The 20,029-nt window shown below is 37.9% G+C and overlaps 1 protein-coding gene across 1 annotated transcript; it reads right to left on the minus strand.

Moving 5' to 3' along the window:
* Positions 1 to 13,235: 13,235 nt before the first annotated feature.
* On the minus strand, positions 13,236 to 14,180 carry LOC103604529 (olfactory receptor 502-like). Its single transcript, XM_008589104.1, has one exon. It carries the CDS (start codon positions 14,178 to 14,180, stop codon positions 13,236 to 13,238), a length of 945 nt encoding a protein of 314 aa, XP_008587326.1.
* Between the last annotated feature and the right edge of the window lie 5,849 nt (positions 14,181 to 20,029).

Genomic DNA, 20,029 nt, shown 5'->3' on the forward strand with positions numbered 1-20,029 from the left:
TCTACATGGTGGTGATTCCCATGTTGAACCCGCTCATCTACAGTCTCAGGAACAAGGAGATCAAAGGAGCTCTCAAGACAAAGCTTGGTAGAAAAATATTTTTGTAATGATACCTGTTATTTTTGTAGGATTTCATGTAAAATCTCATAAACAAAATAATAAAAGGAAACTGACTGCCTTTGGTTGAAGTACACGGGCACTTCAAAGAAGTTCATGGTTAGTTTCATATTATCTTTAATTTTAATTTTTTGTGAACTTTGTGAGGTATTCTTGTATATCTGTCCCCATATAGTCAGCCAGTCTGGAGCTTTTTAGGACAGGTAGGTAGTGGGTTTTCAGATATCAAATAGTAAATCAGAGTCCCATAGTTAATTACTTTCAAGAAACTTAAGTTAAATTTATAATTAAGAAACAATTTATTCACATGAAAAAAATTTCTGATGAAAATAATAAAAAATCTCATTTATATTTATTTTTCAAAAGTAATTTTTCACTGTAAGTTGAGGTTACTGTACTTCCAAGTCATTAGGATTGTATTCATTTCCAACAGCAGTTTATCCTGAAAAGGTATGTGATACTTACCAGTATTACCGAGTACATTCTAAGTGGAATGAGAAAGTGGAATAGACAATAAAATTGCTGGAGATGTTTTTCTTGCAGTAAAGTTATCTGTTGGGAATTGGGCTTTGTGAAGCCACAAAATTCTTGTCTGTGTTTCTGCCTTCTGACTCAGGTCATAGATACATGCAGTTCCTAGAAAAGAAAGGATGAGATGCCCCTGACTAACCTGTGAATTCTTCGGTTAGGTCAAAATAGGTAACTTCCTCTGTAGGAATGATCAGTGTTTCTGAACTCTTCAGGGACTGAGTGGAAAATACTTTTGGAGTGGATTGTACCTCAAATATGCTAAGGAAGCTTGAGGGCACTGGATGGTTTGTCCCCTGATAATCTTAATTTCCTGATAATCACCACATTTCTTTCTTTCCCTGTCCTCTCTTCCACCTCTAAATTGCTTCCCTTAGGTAAGAGACACCATCATTCAATCAATTTATTGATTCTAAAACCTGAGAGTAATCCATTTCCCCTGCCTTCTCCACAACCCTAGGTTCCATCACAAAATATTGTACATTCTGATTCCAACATTTATCTGTCACTTCTCTTCATCTTCATTGTCATCTTTCTATTTTGAGCTGCCACCTATTACATCTCTATCACAATAGCATCCCTGAGATGGTTCATTATATGTGTCAACTTGGCTAGGCTATGCTGCCCAGTTGTTTTGTTGAACACCAGTCCAGATGTTGCTATCAAGTATTTTTCAGATGTGGTTAGCATTTAAATCAGAAGACTTCAACTAAAGCAGATGGGCCTTCCTAATACAAATGGGCTTTGTCTAATCAGTTGAAGACTTTAAGTGAAAAGACTGAGGTGCCCCAAAGAGGAAGAAATTCTGACTCCAGGCTTTTGCTGGGCTCTATACCGCAACATCATCTCTTGCTGGAATTTCTAATCTGCTCACCTGCCCTGTGGATTTTGGTCTTGCCAGTCCCCACAATCATAGCGTGAGCCAAATCCTTAAAATTTCTCTAACTGTCTTTTAGTCTCTCTGTCTTTTTCTCTCTCTCTGTATCTCATATACACATGTGAACATATACATCCTATTAGATCTGTTTCTCTGGAGAACCATGACTAAATTACCCCTCACCAGCTTTCCTTTTCTGTCTCTTACTTTCTTCCCTTTCTCCATACACCAACCATGGTCATAAATCTAAATTTATTAGTTCTATAGTCCAATCTTCCAAAAAGGATTGTTATTAAAATAAAGGGATCGAATCTTAATATGGCTTACAGGGTACTGAATGTGACCCCACTTTTTGTTCCATCTTTCACCACTCTTCCTCTTGGTCCTCAGCACACCTGGTAGGAACTAATCATTTGCTGATCCTCAAAACCTTAAACACACGTGTATTCTCTGCTGCCTCCAGACCCTGTCATGTGAAGTATCTCTACTTGAAATGCGTTTTTCCCCGCACCTGGTTAACACATACTTATGGGATATGTACCAATGTAGATGTTGTTTCCCAACATCTAGGAAATCTTCTTGAGGCTTCAAGCCACATTTGGTACATCCATTATCCTCCAATAAAACCCTGTGAATTTTCATAAAAATACTCAGTGCACTGTAGTTACATATTCAATATTTGCTTCTGCCACAATGCTGGAAGCTTCCTATAGATAGCTACAATGTTTTTCCTCTTCCCCTGTGTACTTAATTTTCACACAGATCTTGGAACATAGTAATCACAAATGCATAAGTGAAGTGAAGGAAAGAAAAAAATTAATAAATTAGTGAATTAATGATGGCTAAACGAAGCTTTTGTTCTCGCTTGAACCACTCACTGACTCTGCTGATTTTGCATCCTGGCCACTGACTGGTTGAATGTTTCAGTCTGAGTCAAGTGATTGAATGTTCAGATCAGATCCTCTTGCAACTTAGGCTTTTACACAAACCCATACCCACCACATCTGTGCCACTCCCTTGACACTAGGACAACCCAGATTGGCAAATAGAATCTGGCCTAGTGTACTAAAAGATTTTTTATCACATCCTACTGAATAATTTCTCCCTTACATATTTGTGTGGTTGGAGAGTTAGAAGATGTAGAAGCCAAATAGTAGTAGCAGTACTAAAAGTATTTTAAATAGCAGCTAAGAATACCACATTGTTTACTATATTCTAAGCCCTGTCCTCAGTGATTTACAAGTATTAACCCAATTATTTTCAATATAACCCTGTTAAGTTTTTTTTTTTTTCAATTCTTATCTTACATTGGATGTAATTAAGGCACAAAAGGTTAAGCAAAAGATCAAGGTCCATATATCCTCTTAAAACTTTGACTTCTTTCAAGGCATACATTCTCTGTGGAGGGGTGGAGTGAAGGGTTCTTTGAGGACACCAGGGGACTTTTATTTGTCTCTGACACATTCCTTTCTAAAAACTCCTTTCTGTTCAAAGTAAGTAGGGAGATTTACACATCTAGATATGGCAGGAAATTTTGGGTTATACCAACTTGCTTGCCAAAAATGAAATTTTGGGTTATACCAACTTGCTGGCCAAAAATAAATAAGAAACTGGATATACATATAAAATGTTTGTTGGCATTGACTTCTTGTTCCTTTGAAGATGGAGTCCCATTCATTCCAGGACCTCCCTCTTGTTACTAAAAAGCCCCTACATGCAGCATGACAAACAAGCACAGGAAGACACTGAAATGTAGAATGAATAAGAACTGCTTAAAGACTTTGGGATTTGAGGAATAACATAGCAGTGAGTCCCTGGGTTTCCTTATCACTTCCGTTATCCTGGAGTGGATGCTGCAGAAGCCTCCAACCAGAGGGAAAATAAAAAAAAAAGCTCCAATGAAAGCCTGTATCTTAGGCAAAGAACTGGGAAAAGGGTGGTCTTAACAATACAGCAATATTCACCCTTTAGCAATATTCACCCTACTCTAGACTAACACCAATGTAAAAATCATATTCTCTTCCTTTGCTGGGTTTCAATGGGGCCAAGCTGGGAGCTGACCTTCACCCCACCCTCTGTCTGATTACTCCTCCAGGGAAGAGTCAGCGAGGTCTTGTGGGGAAACAAGCCTCCACTACCACCTGACAGCCACAGATGTAATGAAATGGTGCTATTATAAATGGGGTTTCAAAAACTTTTTAAAAAATTATTTTGACATAGGGCATTATCCTGCAAATGAGTGCAATGTATTTTTGTATGTTGAGTATGAATCCTGTAACCTTTCTTTATATATTTATTAGCTCTAAATTTTTTTGTTAAGTCTGTAGGGTTTTCTTCATAAACAATAACGTCATCTGCAAATAGGGATAATTTTGCCTTTTTCTTTCTGATTTGGATGGCTTTTATTTCTTTTTCAAGTCTGATTGCTCCATTAGGGCTTCTAGTACCACGTTGATGGAAGTGGTGACAGTAGGCATCCTTGTCTTGTTGTTCTCTTTCCAGTCATTAGTATTTTTGGACATGTTGCTATTCACAACATTTTACTATCCAAACTAGCAATCCCATGATATATTCAAAGTGTTGAAAGAAAAAGAACCTGCCAACCAAGTATACTATGCTCATCAAATTTTCCTTCAAAAATATACGAGACATAAATTTGTACCCAGAATAGAAATGTTGATACCAGCCTTACAAGAAATGCTAAAGGTAGTTCTTCAGCTTGAAATGAAAGGATGCTAAACATCAACATGATGGCATGAGAAAGAGGTAAAAGTAAATATAGAGACAAATATAGAATACTCTAATACTATAACGGTGGTCGATAAATCACTTAATTCTAATATAAAAGTTAAAGACAAAAGTATTCAAAAATAATTATGACTAAAAATATGTGACTAGATACTCAGTATAAATAGTTGTAAATGGTGGTAACAATAACATAAAGTGTGGACAAGGGAGAAGTAAAAGTGTTGAACTTTTGTTTATGGTTGAACTTATGTTATCTGCTTAAAATAGGCTGACATGACTATAAGCTATTTTATGTAAGCTCCATGGTGACCACATAGAATATAACTACAGAATTTACACAAAAGAAAAAGAGAAAGGAATCAAGGCATATCAATACAAAAAATCAACAAAACACCAAGGAACACAACACAAGAGGAAAAGATGGACAAAAACATACAAGACTAACAGAAAATAATAAATAGAATGACAATAGTACATATTTGCTTGTCAATAATTACTCTAAATGAAAACATATTAAACTCTTTAATCAAAGGCTATAGAGTGGCTGAATGAATGAAAACCATGACCCAGCTATGTGATGCATATAACAAAGCCAGTTTAGATTGAGGGACAAACAGAGACTGAATGCGAGGGGATGGGGGAAAAAAGATTCCCTGAAAATGGTGAATAAAAGAGAGCAGGAGTGGCTATAATTATATTAGAAAAAAATGGACTTTTAAAAAAAACAATTATAGACAGACTTCTGGTCAAGATGGCAGAATAGACGGTCCCCAACATCACCGTCTCCCACAAATCAACCAATTTACAACTATAAAATAGCAATGACACTCAAGCTGCAGCCACTATAGCTCAGGAGAAAAGGAGGAAAGACTATGGAGTGCATGAAGGTGGGAGAAGCCACGATGAGAGGAAGAAAAAGACCAGTCTGACCATTTTGAGCCCTGGCTGCTTCCAGGCTGGAGCTGTTGAGTGCATGGAGCAGGAGCTGGAAAAAGCCACAGCTTTTTTGGTGCCCTTTGGATGAAGTTGCTTGGAGGCAGCAAGGGAGAAGAGGGCCTTGGTGGCACCCAGGCCAGCAAGACCATTAATAGGGTTCCTGTGGACCCACATAAGAGTGAGGAGCCAGAACAACTGAAAAAGAAAGGAGCCACTCAGAGGCCAGAGAGTCATCGGGAGGGACCAGTGCAAGGCCCGTCACATGGGAAGTGTTTGCAGCATGGGTGGTGGGGGATACTGGCCCACTGGGAGAACACTGGGGCACAGCAAGGACAGCTGATCTGCACCCCAATCAGCACAGGACCACTCAGAGGAGACTGGTCAGGAATATAGAACTGCAAGGGGCCCACAGGAAATTCCCCCACTTTAGAAACAAGCAAAGGTCAACAAATTAGTTCTAGCACAGAGTTTAAGTGGTGGGAACAGCAAATAATCCAATGTAGAACTGAAAGAGAAAACAAAGTACCCACAACCAGAGACAAAGTTTGATATTAACTAGTAAAGGTCTCATTTCACCAAAGAACACCTATAACACCTTGAAGGACCAGAAGTCCCTTGGGCTACCAAGGCAGAAATGGGGGAGGTCCAGGGGCCTCAGCAATGCCCCAAACACCTGCAACCAGTCCCAAGGGAGGGGGATGAGGACCTCGGACACGCACTCCCAACATGCACAGGCAGCCCAGTGACAACAACTGAGCTGCCTCCTAAAGCACCCTGGGCTCTCCTGAGCTGTGGTAGTGGCAGGCCTCAGGCCTCAGCCACACCACCCCAACACCCACAGCCAGCCCAGCAACAACCACCGAGTTGCTGCACGAAGCACCCCAGGTTCCTGATCCAGGGTGGTGTGGGGAGAGGGCTTTTGCCACACCCCCCTGACATCTACACCGAGCCTGGCAATGACCAAGCCACCACTGGAACCCCTCAGTCTCCCCTGAGGGAATGAGGGGGTGCCACAGGCCTCAATCCCACCCCTCCTCCTTCCTTCTTCTTTCATCATATTTCCTTCCCCTTTCCCCTTTCCACTCTCCCCTTCCTCCCAACTGTTCCACAACATCCTAGAATGTAAAAAAATATTAATAAAATTACATTTTCTTTTAAAAAAATAATAAATAAAAATAAACAAAAAATTATAGACAAGTGTATTTTAGAAAAAAATAGACTTTAAGCAAAAAATTGTCACTAGGGCTAAAGAAGGAAATTATATAATGATAAAAGAATCAATTCACCAGGAAGGTATAACATATAAATGTATATGCACCCAATAGCACAGCACTTAACTATATAAAGCAAACATAAATGGAACTGAAGGGAAAAATAGACACCATATAATAATAGGAGACAACAATGGACCTAACAGGGATATGCAGAACATTTTATCTAAAAGCAGCAAAATACACATTTTTCTTAAGTGCACATGGAACATTCTCTAGGGTAGATCGTATATTAGACAAGAAAGCAAGTATTGAGAAAATTAAGAAAATTGAAATCATATCAAGCTTATTTTACTACCACACTGTTATCAAACTAGAAATCAAGGGCCGGCCTGGTGGCGCACTGGAGAGTGCGCCGCTTGGGAGTGCAGCGGTGCTCCCGCCGAGGGTTCGGATCCCATGTGGAGACCGGTTTCCGCTCACTGGTTGAGCGCGGTGCGGGCGCAACACTGAGGGTTGCGATCCCGTTGCCGGTCCCCGGTGTGGGCGCGACACCGAGGGTTGTGATCCAATTACCGGTCAGTAAAAAAGACAAAAAAAGGAAAAAAAAAAAAAAAAGCAAGAAACTAGAAATCAATAACAGGAGGAAAATTGGAAAATATTACAAATATGTGCCAACTAAACAATACCTTCCTGAACAACTCATAGATCACAGCAGAAATCAAAATGGAAATCAGTAAACATCTTGAGACAAATGAAAGTGCAAACACAACATCTCAAAATGTATGAGATGCAGCAAAAGCAGTTCTAAGAGAAGTGTTTATAGTAATAAGTTGAAAAAAAAGATTTCAAATAAGCAACTTAATGTTATATCTCATGGAACAAGCAAAAGAAGAAAAAAACAAAGCGAAAGTTAGTAGAAAAGGGACATAAAAATCAGAACAGAGATTAGTTAAATATGGATTAGAATAAAATAGAAAAAGATCACCTAAATTGAGTTGGTTTTTTGAAAAGATAAACAAAATTAGTAAACTCTTAGCTAGATTAAACAAATAGAGAAAACTTAAATAAATAAAATTGGAAATGAAAGAGGATACATTACACCTGATACCACAGAAATACAAAGACTCATAAGAGACAAATATGAACAATTACATACCAATAAATTGGACAAATTAGAAGAAATAAATAAATTCCTAGAGGCATGCAATCTACCAAGATAGAACATAGAAAAAGAAAGCCTGAACAGAGGAATATGGAGTGAGTAGCTGGAATCAGTAACCAAATATCTCCCATCAAAGAAAAGCCCAGGACCACATGGCTTTAGGGTTGAATCCTACCAAACATTTAAAAATAATTAATGCCATTTTTTAACTTCCAAAAAAACTGAAGAGGAGGGAACACTTCCAAAGTTATCCTATGATGCCAGGTTTATGCTGATATTAAGGCAAGACAAAGACAGCACAATAAAGAAAAGTACAGATCAATACCCTGATGAACACACATGAAAAATCCTCAACAAGATACTATCAAATGAGCCAAACAACACATTATAAGGATCATACACTGTGTTCAAGTTGGATTTTTCCCTAGGATGCAAGAATGGTTCAACACACAAAAAACAACAAATATGATAAACCACATTAATAGAATGAAAGATAACAATCACATGGTTATCTCAATAGAGTACGAAAAAGTGTTTGACACATTTCAATATTCCTTCATGATAAAAACTTTTAGCACATTATATACAGAAAACAATGTATCTCAACATAATGGAGAACATATATGAGGATGACAAGCCCACAGTTATCAGACTCAATGGTGAAAAGCTGAAATCTTTTTCTGTAAAATCAGCAACAAGACAAGGGTGCCTGCTGTCACCACTTCTATGAATGTAGTACTGCAAGTCCTAGGTGGAGCAATCAGACATGAATAGTACTGCAAGTCCTAGGTGGAGCAATCAGACATGAAAAAGAAATAAAAGCCCTCCAAATCAGAAAGAAAGGGATGCAATTATCCCCATTTGCAGGTGACATTATTGTATATGTAGAAAACCATACAGACTTAATAAAAAAATTTAGAGCACATAAATAAATAAAGTAAGGTTACAGGATTCAAAATCAACATACAAAACTATGTTGCACTCACAGGATAACAACCTATGTCAAAATAAATTTTTTAAAAATTCTATTTACAACAGCACCATTTCATTACATCTTGTAGCTGCCAGGTGACAGTGGAAGCTCATTTCCCCACAGACCCCGCTGACTCTACCCTGGCAGGGGACCTGGAGGGAGGATGGGGCGAAGGTCAACTCCCAGATTGGCCCCCCTGAAACCCAGGGGACAGAGAGAGTATGATGTTTACATTGCTGTTTGTCTAGAGTAGGGTAAATAGTGCTAAAATGTTGTCTATTTTGTTAAGGCCACCCTTTTCCCAGTTCTTTGACTGAGAGATACAGGCTTTTCTTGGAGCTTTTTTTATCTTAGTCTGTTGGTGGTTCTGGTTAAAGTCTTCTGCAGATTCCTCTCCAGGGTATACGGAAGTGATAAGGAAACCCAGGGACTCAGCACTAAGTTATTTCTTAAATCCCGAAGTCCCTAGGCAGTTTTTCTTATTCATAGTTCTGCCTTTCACAGTCATCCTGTGCTTGTTTCTTGTGCTACATCTAGGGGTTTTTTAGTAACAAGAGGGAGGTCCTGGAAGGAATGGGACTCCATCTTCAAAGAAATGAGAATTCAATGCCATCAAACATTTAAAAATATCTTGCCAGTTTTTTTTCTTTATTTTGGGCCAGAAATCTGGTATAATACAAATTATCCTGCCATATCCAGATGTGGAAGTCTCCCTACTTACTTTGAATGGAAAGGATTTTTAAGAAAGGAATGTGTCAGATACAAGTAAAAGTGCCCTAGTGTCCTCGAAGATCCCTTCAGTCCACCCCTCCACAGAGAATGTATGCCTTAAAAGTAGTCAAAGTATTAAGAGGATATTTGTGATATTGATCTTTTGCATAATTTCATGTGCCTCAGTTTCATCCTCGGTAAGTTAAGGATTGAAAAAAAAAAAAAAAACCTTAACAGTTATTTTGAGGATTAATTGGGTTAATGCTTCTGAATCACTGAGAATGGTACCTAGAATATAATAAACAATCTGGTATTGTTAGCTGCTATTTCTAATACTCCCAGGACGGCTACTACTACTATTACTACTAACATTTGGCTTCTACACCTTCTGACTCTCCAACCATGTGAATACATAAAGGAGAAATTATTTAGTAGAGTGTGATTACAAATCTTTAGTAATTAGGCTGGATTCCATTTGCCAATCACAGGAGTGGCACAGATGTAGTTAGTATTGGTTTGTGTAAAAGCCTAGGAAAGTTGCAAGAAGATCTGATCTGAAAGTTCAATCGCTTGAATTAGGCTGAAATATTCAACCAATCAGTGGCCAGGATGCAAAATCAGCAGAGTCAGTGAGTGGCTCAAGCAAGAGCAAAAGCTTCTTTTAGCCATTCATTAATTCATTAATTTATTAATTTTTTTTCTTTCCTTTATTTCACTTATGCATTTATGCTTACTATGTTCCAGGAACTGTGTGAAAATTAGATACATAGGGGAAGAGGAAAAACATTGTAGCTATCTATAGGAAGCTTCCAGCATTGTGGAGAAAACAAACATCGAATCTGTAACTATAGTTCACTGAGTATTTCTTAAGAAAATACACTGGGTTTTAATGAGGGGATAATAAGTGTACCGAATTTGGCCTGGAGCCTCAAGAAGGCTGCCTAGGCAGTGGGAAACCTATAGCATAAGAAGGTGATAACCCGGTGTGAGGAAAAATGCATTTCAAGTAGAGATACTTAACATAACAAGGTCTTTAGGCAGCAAAGAATACAGGTGTGTCTGAGGATTTAAGGATCAGCAAATGATTTGTTCCTACAGTTTGTGTGATTAGGACCAAGAAGGAGAGTGGTGAAGACGGAACTAAAACTGGAGCCATATTCAGTACCTTGTAAGCCATATTAAGAATTATTGACATCATTTCAATATCTTTGGAGGATTAAACTAGGGAACTTATCTATTTAGATTTATGACCGTGGTTCGTGTATGGAGAAACAGAAGCGAGTAAGAGACAGAAGAGGAAAGCTGGTTAGGGGTTATTAGTCAGGGTTCTCCAGAGAAACAAATCTAAGAGGGTATGTGTGGGTATGGTGTGTGCGTGCATGCGTGTGTGTGTGTGTGTGTGTGTGTGTATGTGTCCATATCGGTCTATATGAGATGCAGAGAGAGAGAGAGAGACAGACAGACAGACAGACAGACAATAACTGAAATACAGATTTTAAGGATTTGGCTGATGCTATGATTGTGGGGGCTGGGAAGTCTGAAATCCACAGGGCAGGTGAGCAGATTGGAAATTCCAGCAAGAGATGATGTTGCAATATAGAGCCCAGTGATAGTCTGGAGGAAGAATTCCTTCCTCTTTGGGAGACCTCAGTCTTTTCACTTAAGACCTTCAACCAATTACAGAAGGCCCATTTGTATTAGGGAGGCCAATCTGCTTTAGTTGAAGTCTACTGATTTAAATGGTAACCAAATCAGAAAAATACTATTACGGCAATATCTGATTTGGTATTCAACCAAACAACTGGGCACCATAGCCTAGCCAATTCTACACATAACATTAACCATCTCAAAGGCACTATTGTAATATAGATGTATAGGTGGCAGCTTGAAATAGAAGTGATGACAATGAAGATGAAGAGAAGCAATGGGTAAACATTAGACTCAGGATATACAGGACTTTGCAATGGAATGTAGTAATGTGAAGGAGGAAGGAGAAATAAACTACTCTCAGGTTTCAGAATCAATAAATCAATTGAACGATGGTGTCTCTTACCTAAGGGGAGAAATTTGGGGGTAGAAGAGAGGACAGGAAAGGAAGAAAATGTACTAATTATCAGTGAATTAAGATTATTAGTGGACAAACCATCCAGGGCCCTCAAGCTTCCTTAGCAGATTGAGGGTTTGACTGTGAACAAGTAACTCCAAGAGTTTGTTCCACTCAGTCACTGTAGAGTTCAGAAATACTGATCATTCCTACAGAGGAAGTTACCCTTTTGACCTGACAGAATTCACAGGTTAGTCAGGGGCATCTCATCCTTTCTTTTCTGGGGACCCCTATATCCATGACCTGTGTCAGAGGCCAGAAACACAGACCAGAATTTTACGGGTCCACAAAGTCCAACCCCCAACAGATAAACTTACTGCAAGAAAAACATCTCTAGCAATTTTATTATCTTTTCCCATTTCCTTTTGGAATATACACAGTCATACTTGCAATTATCACATACATTTCATGATAAACTGCTGTTGAAATTGAACACAGGAAGGTATATGGATGGCCAACAGACACATGAAAAAATGCTCAACATCAATCAGCATCCAGGAAATGCAAATCAGAACGACATTCAGATATCACTTCATTCCAGTTAGTCTGGCTAATATCCAAAAGACTGAGAATAACAAATGCTGGTGAAAATGCAGAGAAGGGGAACCCTCCTAAACTGTTGGTGGGACTGTGAATTGGTGCAGCCATTGTGGAAAATGATATGGAGGTTTCTCAAACAACTACAGAAAGAACTGTCATATGACCCAGCAATCCCACTGCTGGGTATATACCCAAAGGAATGGAAATCATCATGTCGAAGAGATACCTGTACTCCCATGGTTTTTTTTTTTTTTGACCAGTAAGGGGATTGCAACCCTCAGCATGGTGTTTTCTGCACCATGCTCAGCCAGTAAGCACACCAGCCATCCCCATATAGGATCCGAACCCACGGCCTCGGTGCTACCAGCGCCGCACTCTCCCGAGTGAGCCACAGGGCTGGCCTTGTACTCCCATGTTTAATGCAGCTTTATTTACAATAGCCAAGAGTTGGATCAATGCCCATCATCAGATGAATGGATAACGAAAATGTCATATATCTACACAATGGACTACTACTCCACTGTAAAGAAAAATGAAATACTGTCATTCGTGCAACATGCATGAACTTAGAGAAAATCGTGTTAAGTGAAATAAGCCAGGCACAGAAAGAGAAATAATGTATGTTCTCACTTATATGTGGGAGCTAATAAAAATAAATAAATGAATAAACAAATAAATAGAAAAAAAGACACAACAATCACAATAATTTCTTGAACATTTTAAGAGAAGAGAACAGATATGAGGTTGATGGGGGTGGAAAGGGAGAGAGGGAGTGGGTAAGGGAGGAATTGGTAAAGGGCCAAGAAAATCAATTACATTGTATAATGATAAATAAAAAAATTTAAAAATAAATAAATAAATAAAAGTGATAGTTAAAAAGTGGTGACAGATAAAAAAATGAACACAGACTTAATGATTTGGACATATAGTAACCTCAACTTACAACAAAAAATTACTTTTGAAAAATAAATATAAATATGTTTTTTTAAAAATTTTCAGCAGCTTGAGTATTTTTTCATGTAAACTAAATTTTTTTAAATTATAAATTTAGCTTAAGTTTATTAGAAGTAACTATGGCACTCTGATTTACTACTCGATATCTAAAAATCCACTCTCTACGCGTACTAAAAAGCTCCAGACCAGTTAATTATATATGGACACATATACAAGGCTACCACAAAAAGTTCATGGAAAAATAAAATTAAAAGATCAAATGAACCTTTTCATGAACTTTTTGAAGTACACTCGTATTTCAACCAAAGGCACTCAATTTCCTTTTATTATTTTGAGATAGGACATGAAATCCTACAAAAATAAAGATGTCACTAAGAAAATATTTTTCTACCAAGCTCTCTCTTCAGAGCCCCCTTAATCTCCTTGTTCCTGATACTATAGATAAGGGGATTCAACATGGGAATCACCACCGTGTAGAACAGAGACACCACCTTGTTCTGATCTGTTGAGTAGCTGGACTCGGGCATCACATAAATGAATGTGATGGTCCCATAGAACAGAGTGACCACAGTGAGGTGGGAGGTGCAGGTGGAGAAGGCCTTGTGGCGCCCCTCAGTAGAGCGCATCTGCAGGATGGTGATGAGGATGTAGATGTACGAGACGGCTATGACAAACACTGTGACCACAACAATGGAGCCAACAGCAAATGCAGAAACAATTTCAAAGACAGTGACATCCGAACAGGAGAGTCGAAGTAAAGGAGCAAAATCACAGAAAAAATGATTGACTTGATTTGGTCCACAGAAGAACAAAGAAAAGAAGGAAATAGTGTAGGAGATAGCATTGAGAAAACCAGCCATGTAAGCCCCTGCAAGTAACTGGACACACATTAGGGTGGACATTTTAGTTGAATAAAGCAGTGGGTTGCAGATTGCCACAAAGCGATCATATGCCATGGCAGCCAGAAGGAAGCACTCGACTGTCCCGAAGAAATCAGTTGAACCAAGCTGGATGGCACATCCACTATGGGAGATTGTCTGTCTCTCCACCAGGAAGTTTACAAGCATATTGGGTGTGACAGAAGATGAATAGCCTATGTCAGCAAAAGCCAAATGGCTCAGAAAAAAATACATAGGATGATGCAGCTGAGAAGAGATTCTGATAAGAACGATTGTGCTGAGATTGCCAGATAAGGTGACCAGGTAGATGCATAGGATGATCACGAAGAGGATGACTCGAAGGACTGGATCATCTGTTAAGCCCAATAAAATGAACCCAGTCATTGCAGTGTGGTTCCCATTCACCAGGGAATCCATGAGACAATGAAGCTGATACCAAAAAGAACGTGTGATGAAGACAGTATATTAAAGAAGTTATAAATTTGATGATTTTATATTTATTAATACATACATGGAGGTTATTACAAACAAATATACCATTCAAGTAAATTTTGAACTAAAAATTATTATTTTTACTTTAGTGTCCCATTATTTGCATACATTCATTACTCCCTCAACCACAGAAATGCTATCCAATCTGAGAAAGGCTTTGTCAGGTGATTTCAAAATTGTACGAACATCATAGAGTGTACTCACCCAACCCTAGATGAATACCCTACTACACACCTATAACCTTATGGAACCAACATTCTGTATGAGGTCTGTCATTAACTGAAAACTCATTAGTAGGCACATGTCTGTATTTGTGTAAGGAGTCTTTCTAAATTTTAATTACAATATTATTATATTAAGTAGTTGGGAATATCAATGTAATCACTATTGCAAAGTGATACATAATTAATATTCAGGACATAATTACACTACGTTTATTCAGGCCAATGAAATCATCCCCTAATGTAGCAACGTTTTTTAATTGAAGTATTGTAGAATGAAGTATTAATTTGAACATAGCATACAGCTGAGTAAAGTTTCACTATAAAAAGTTAAGGCATTTACCCAGGTTTACCTAGCTAGTAGACAGTTTCATCCTCTTCTCCAAATTTTCTGTCTTCATATCCCTGTCTTTTTTCTAAATTTCTAGTTGCCTGTGATACTACAGCATTCAGACCAATACAAAAAAATCGGTTTTTCCACAAGATATTTACTAACTAAGCTCCCAATGAATCTCAAAGTTACTGAACTTATTAGCATTACAGCTGAATGTCTAAATTCCTAGTTGCCTGTGATACTACAGCATTCAGACCAATACAAAAAAATAGGTTTTTCCACAAGATATTTACTAACTAAGCTCCCAATGAATCTCAAAGTTACTGAACTTATTAGCATTACAGCTGAATGTCAAATATAGATGGTGTTGAAAAACCATTAAGTTTCTGTTCTCATGGGTAGATAAATGAGGAATCTTGGTACATTGAAATATGCCTGTTCATTCACACTAGACTGACGGTGGGAATTAAGTTCAGCTAAAGTTTTCTGCTGACAGCTTGGTTACATCTACCCTATCAACCATGGCTTATGAGCACACATATAACTTTAGAGAATAAAGTTGTCTTAAATGTTAAATGACAACCAAAACATAATACTCACTAATAAAAGCCATAATCTTACCTCTTGAAATAAGAATTTATTCACCTTACAGTAAAAAATTCCAAGTCTTCATTTTTATACAGCAGCCACGCTAGCTTTTAGTATTGTTCTCCTTTGGGGATAAATCTCTGAGCATTCTAGAGAATCAAATGTGAATTCAAAAGCACAAGGGATCATTATCACATTCTCAAGTGAATATTGAGCAGTTCAATTCACACAAATATAAATAAAATTGAAGAGTCTGTCTATTCTCAAGTGTTCAATGTTTTTCATTTTCTTTAGGTGTTGGTGTGCTTTTATTTGTAACATAGTTGATTGCACATATCTGTGGGGTATAGAGTTGAATGTCAATACCTGTATGCAATATGTGATGTTCAAATCAGGATAATTAGTACATTCAACATTATACAATGTAGTGGATTTTACCGTCCCTTTACCAATTCCTTCATTAACTCTGCTCTCCCTATCCCTTTCCCACCTCTGGTAACCTCAGTTCTGTTTTCTCCTTTTGAAAATTCAACATGTTGTCATGATTCTTGTATCTTTCTTTCTTGTTTTATTTATTTGTTTATTTTTTCAGCTCCCATTTATGAATGGAGGACATGTGGTATTTCTCTTTCTGTGCCTGGCTTATTTCACTTAACATGGTATTCTCTAAGTTCATCCACGTTGCTGAAAATGGCAGAATTACATTCTTTTTTTATGGCAGAATAGTATTCCACTGTGTATATATACCACATCTCTCTTATGCAGTCACCCATTGATGGACATTTATGTTGGTACCATATCTTGGCTATTGTAAATAGAGCTGCTATAAACATGAGAGTTCAGGTATCCCTTCAACATGATGATTTCCATTCCTTTGGGTATATACCCAGCAGTGGAATTGCTGTATTGTATGGTGGTTCTATCTGTAGTTGTTTTAGGAATCTCCTCACGATTTTCCATAAACACTACACTGATTTACAGTTCCACCAACAGTGTAAGAGGGTCACCCCCTTCCTCCACATCTTTGCCAGCATTTGTTATTCTCTCTCTTTTTGATTCATCTTTACCAATTTGACTTCATCTTTACCAATCTGGGTGCCCTTTATTTCTTTCTCTTGCTTAACTGCTCTGGCTATTACTTCCAATACTATGTTAAATAGGAGTGGTGAGAGTGGCCATCCTTGTCTTCTTCCTATTCTCAAGAGAAAAGCTTTCAATTTTTTCCCATTTCCCCATGCAGTGGGTTTGTTGTATATGGCTTTTATTATGTTGAGATACTTTCCTTATATGCCTACTATGTTGAGAGCCTTTATTATGAAGGATGTAGAATTTTGTTAAATGATTTTTCTGTACCTTATGAGATAGTAAAATGGTTTGTGTCTTTGATTTTGAAGATGTCGTGATCACATTTATTTACTTGCCCATATTGAACCATCCTAGCATCTCCAGGATGAATCACACTTGATTATGGTGTATATATTTTTGATGTGTTGATGTATCCTATTAGCTAACATTTTATTGATGATTTTTGTGTCTATGTTCATCAAAGATGTTAGCCTATAGTTTTCGTTTATTGAATCTTTGTCTGGATTTTCACCAGGTGATGCTGGCATCATACAATGAGTTTGGGAGAATGGCCTCTGCTTCTACCTTTTTGGAATAGCTTGAAGAAAATTGGCATTAATTCCTCTTTAAAGGTTTGGTAGAATTCAGCAGTAAAGTCATCCAGTCCTGGGCTTTTCTTTGTTGGGAGACTGCTGATTACTGCTTCGATCTCATTGCTTGTTATTGATCTGTTCGGGTGTTCTATGTCTTCTTGGTTTAACCTTGGTCATTTGTATATGCCCAGAAATTTATCCATTTCCTACAGGTTTTCTAATTTGTTTGCATATAGATGTTTGCGAAAGTCTCTAACGATTCTTTGTATTTCTGTGGTATTTGTTGTAATGTCTCCTTATTCATTTCTAATTTTTGTTATTTAGGTCTTCTCCATCTTTTTTTTTTTTCTTTTTCTTAGCCTGGCTAATGGTTTGTATATTTTGTTTATCTTCTCAAAAACCAACTTTTTGTTTCATTGATGTTTTGTATCATTTTTGGGGTTTCTATTATATTCTTGTAGTTCTTCTCTGATCTTTATTTCTTTGCATCTACTAATTTGGGGAATGAATTGTTCTAGATTTTCTAGCTCTTTGAGCAGCATTGGATTATATGTATGAAATAATTTTATCCTTTTGATGTAAGCATTTATTGCAGTAAACTTCTCTCTAAGCAATGCTTTTGCAGCATCCCAAAGGTTTTGGAATGATGTGTCTTTATTTTCATTAGTTTCAAGAATATTTTTTATTTCCTGTTTAATTTCTTCTTTGACCAATGTGTAGTTCATTAGCATGTGTTTAATTTCCGTGTGTTGGTATACTCTCCAGAGTTTCACCTGTTTTTTTTTTTTTTTCCTTTTTGTCTTTTTTACTGACCGGTAATGGGATCGCAACCCTCAGTGTCGCACCCGTACTGGGGACCGGCAACGGGATTGCAACCCTCGGTGTTGCGCCCACACCATGCTCAGCCAGTAAGTGGGAACCAGTCTCCACATGGGATCCGAACCCTCAGCGGGAGCGCCACCGCGCTCCCAAGCAGCGCACTCTCCAGTGTGCCACTGGGCCAGCCCAAGTTTCACCTGTTATTGATTTCTTTTTTAAATCCATTGTGGTTTGAGAAGGTATTTGAAATTATTTCAATTTTAAAAAAATGTGTTAAGGCTTGATTTGTGACCTAACATGTGGTGTATTCTGGAAAATGTTCCAAACATTGATGAGAAGAATGTATACTCTGTGTCTGTTGGATTAAATGTTCTGTAGATATGCAAGTCCAATTGGTCTAAAGTGTGGTTTAAATCCTGTGTTTCTCTGTTCATTTGTTGTCTAGACAATTTGTCCAATGATTAGAGAGGAGTGTTGGGTTCTGCAACTATTATTGTATTTGCACCTATCTCTTTCCTTAGGTCTAATAGTGTTTGCTTTATATATCTGGGTGTTTGATGTTGAGTGCATATATATTTATGATTGCTATGTCTCCTTGTTGGATAGATCCCTTTATCATTATATAGTGGCCATTTCTGTCTCTTTTTATAGTTTTTAGTTAAAAGTCTATTTTATCCTATATAAGTATAGCTACTGTTACTCATTTTTCATTTCCATTTGCTTGGTATGTCTTTTTTCATTCTTTCACTCTTTGTGTGTGCCTTTACAGCTGAGATGAGTCCTTTGTAGGCAGCATATAGTTGGGTCTAGTTTCTTAACCCAATCAACTAGTCTGTGGGTTTTTTGAGTGCAGAATGAAATCCATTTACATTTAAGGTTGTTATTGAAAGGTATTGTCTTACTTGTGGCACTTTATCGATATTTATTTGTATGTTTTAAATATCTTTTGTTTCTCTCTTCCACTTTTATTGTTTGTCTCCAGTGTTTGTTAGTTTTTGGAGATGGTAAGATATGGTTTCCTTCTCTTCCTCATTCACATTTTTGTTCTTTCAGGGGGGTTTATTCTTTCTTGTGTATTCATAGTCATGATTATCATTTTTCAGATTCCAGATGTAAGACTCCCTTGAAGATTTCTTGTAGGGCTGGTCATGTGGTGGTGAACCCTTGTAGTTTTTATTTGTCTGGTAAATACACTATTTCTCCTTCATTTCTGAAGTATAGCCTTGCTGTAATATATTCTGTATTGTATTCTATTCTCTACTGTACTCTGTATTGTATTATATTCTAGGCTGGCAGTTTTTCTTTTAGCTTTTTAAATATATCATTACTTTATCATCTTGCTTGTAGGGTTTCCATTTAGAACAGTGCTGTTAGTCTGATGGGGACTCCCTTTTAGTTGACTTGACACTTTTCTCTTGCTGTTTTTAGGATTCTCTCTTTGTTTTTGAATTTTGTAATTTTGACTATAATGTGCCCCAGAGAAGACTTTTTTGGTTGGAATCTGTTTAGTGATATTTGAGCTTCTTGGATCTGAAGATCCATGTCTCTTACCATACCTGAGGAGTTTTCTACTATTATTTCATTGAACATGTTCTCAATGCCTTTTCTTTTGTCTTCCCCTGCAGGAATCCATGGTTTGCATGTTTGTGTACTTGAGGATGTCTTCTACCTCTTAGATTTTCTGTATTTTTAAAAAATTCTTTTTTCTTTTCTTTTCATCCTCTTGAATTACTTCGAAGAGACTGTCTTCAAGATCAGAAATTCTTTCTTTGTTTGCTCTAGCACCTGCTGCTGTGGTATCAGGACACCCTAGCAGTGGTGGTAGTTATGGAGGTGGTTTTGGTGGCCTGCCTCTGTGGCCTGGTGGCTCCAGTGGCAGGAGATTGCTTATATGATGATGCTGGCCATCTGGCAGTGCCATTAGTGGCAGCTACTGCAGCAGAGCTGGTTGCAGCAGCCATCCACTTGGCTGGAGTGCCCACAGTGGCAGCCCAATAGCTACAGTGTCTGCAGTAGCAGTAAGTTAACCTCATGAGGCAGCCACTGCATCCACGGCTGCAATGCCTCCCTGATGTCTGTGGTGTCCTTGGCGGCAGCAAAGTTACCTTGCAGGGGTGGCAGCAGTGCCAGTGGCTGCAACTGCCTCTTCATGTC

Source organism: Galeopterus variegatus, unplaced genomic scaffold (assembly GCF_000696425.1).
Source record: "Galeopterus variegatus unplaced genomic scaffold, G_variegatus-3.0.2 Scaffold5211, whole genome shotgun sequence".
Lineage (NCBI taxonomy): Eukaryota > Metazoa > Chordata > Mammalia > Dermoptera > Cynocephalidae > Galeopterus > Galeopterus variegatus.

What these genes read in the sequence shown, in the direction of transcription:
- LOC103604529 (XM_008589104.1), bottom strand. Translation starts at nt 14,180, where the DNA reads ATGGATTCCCTGGTGAATGGGAACCACACTGCAATGACTGGGTTCATT.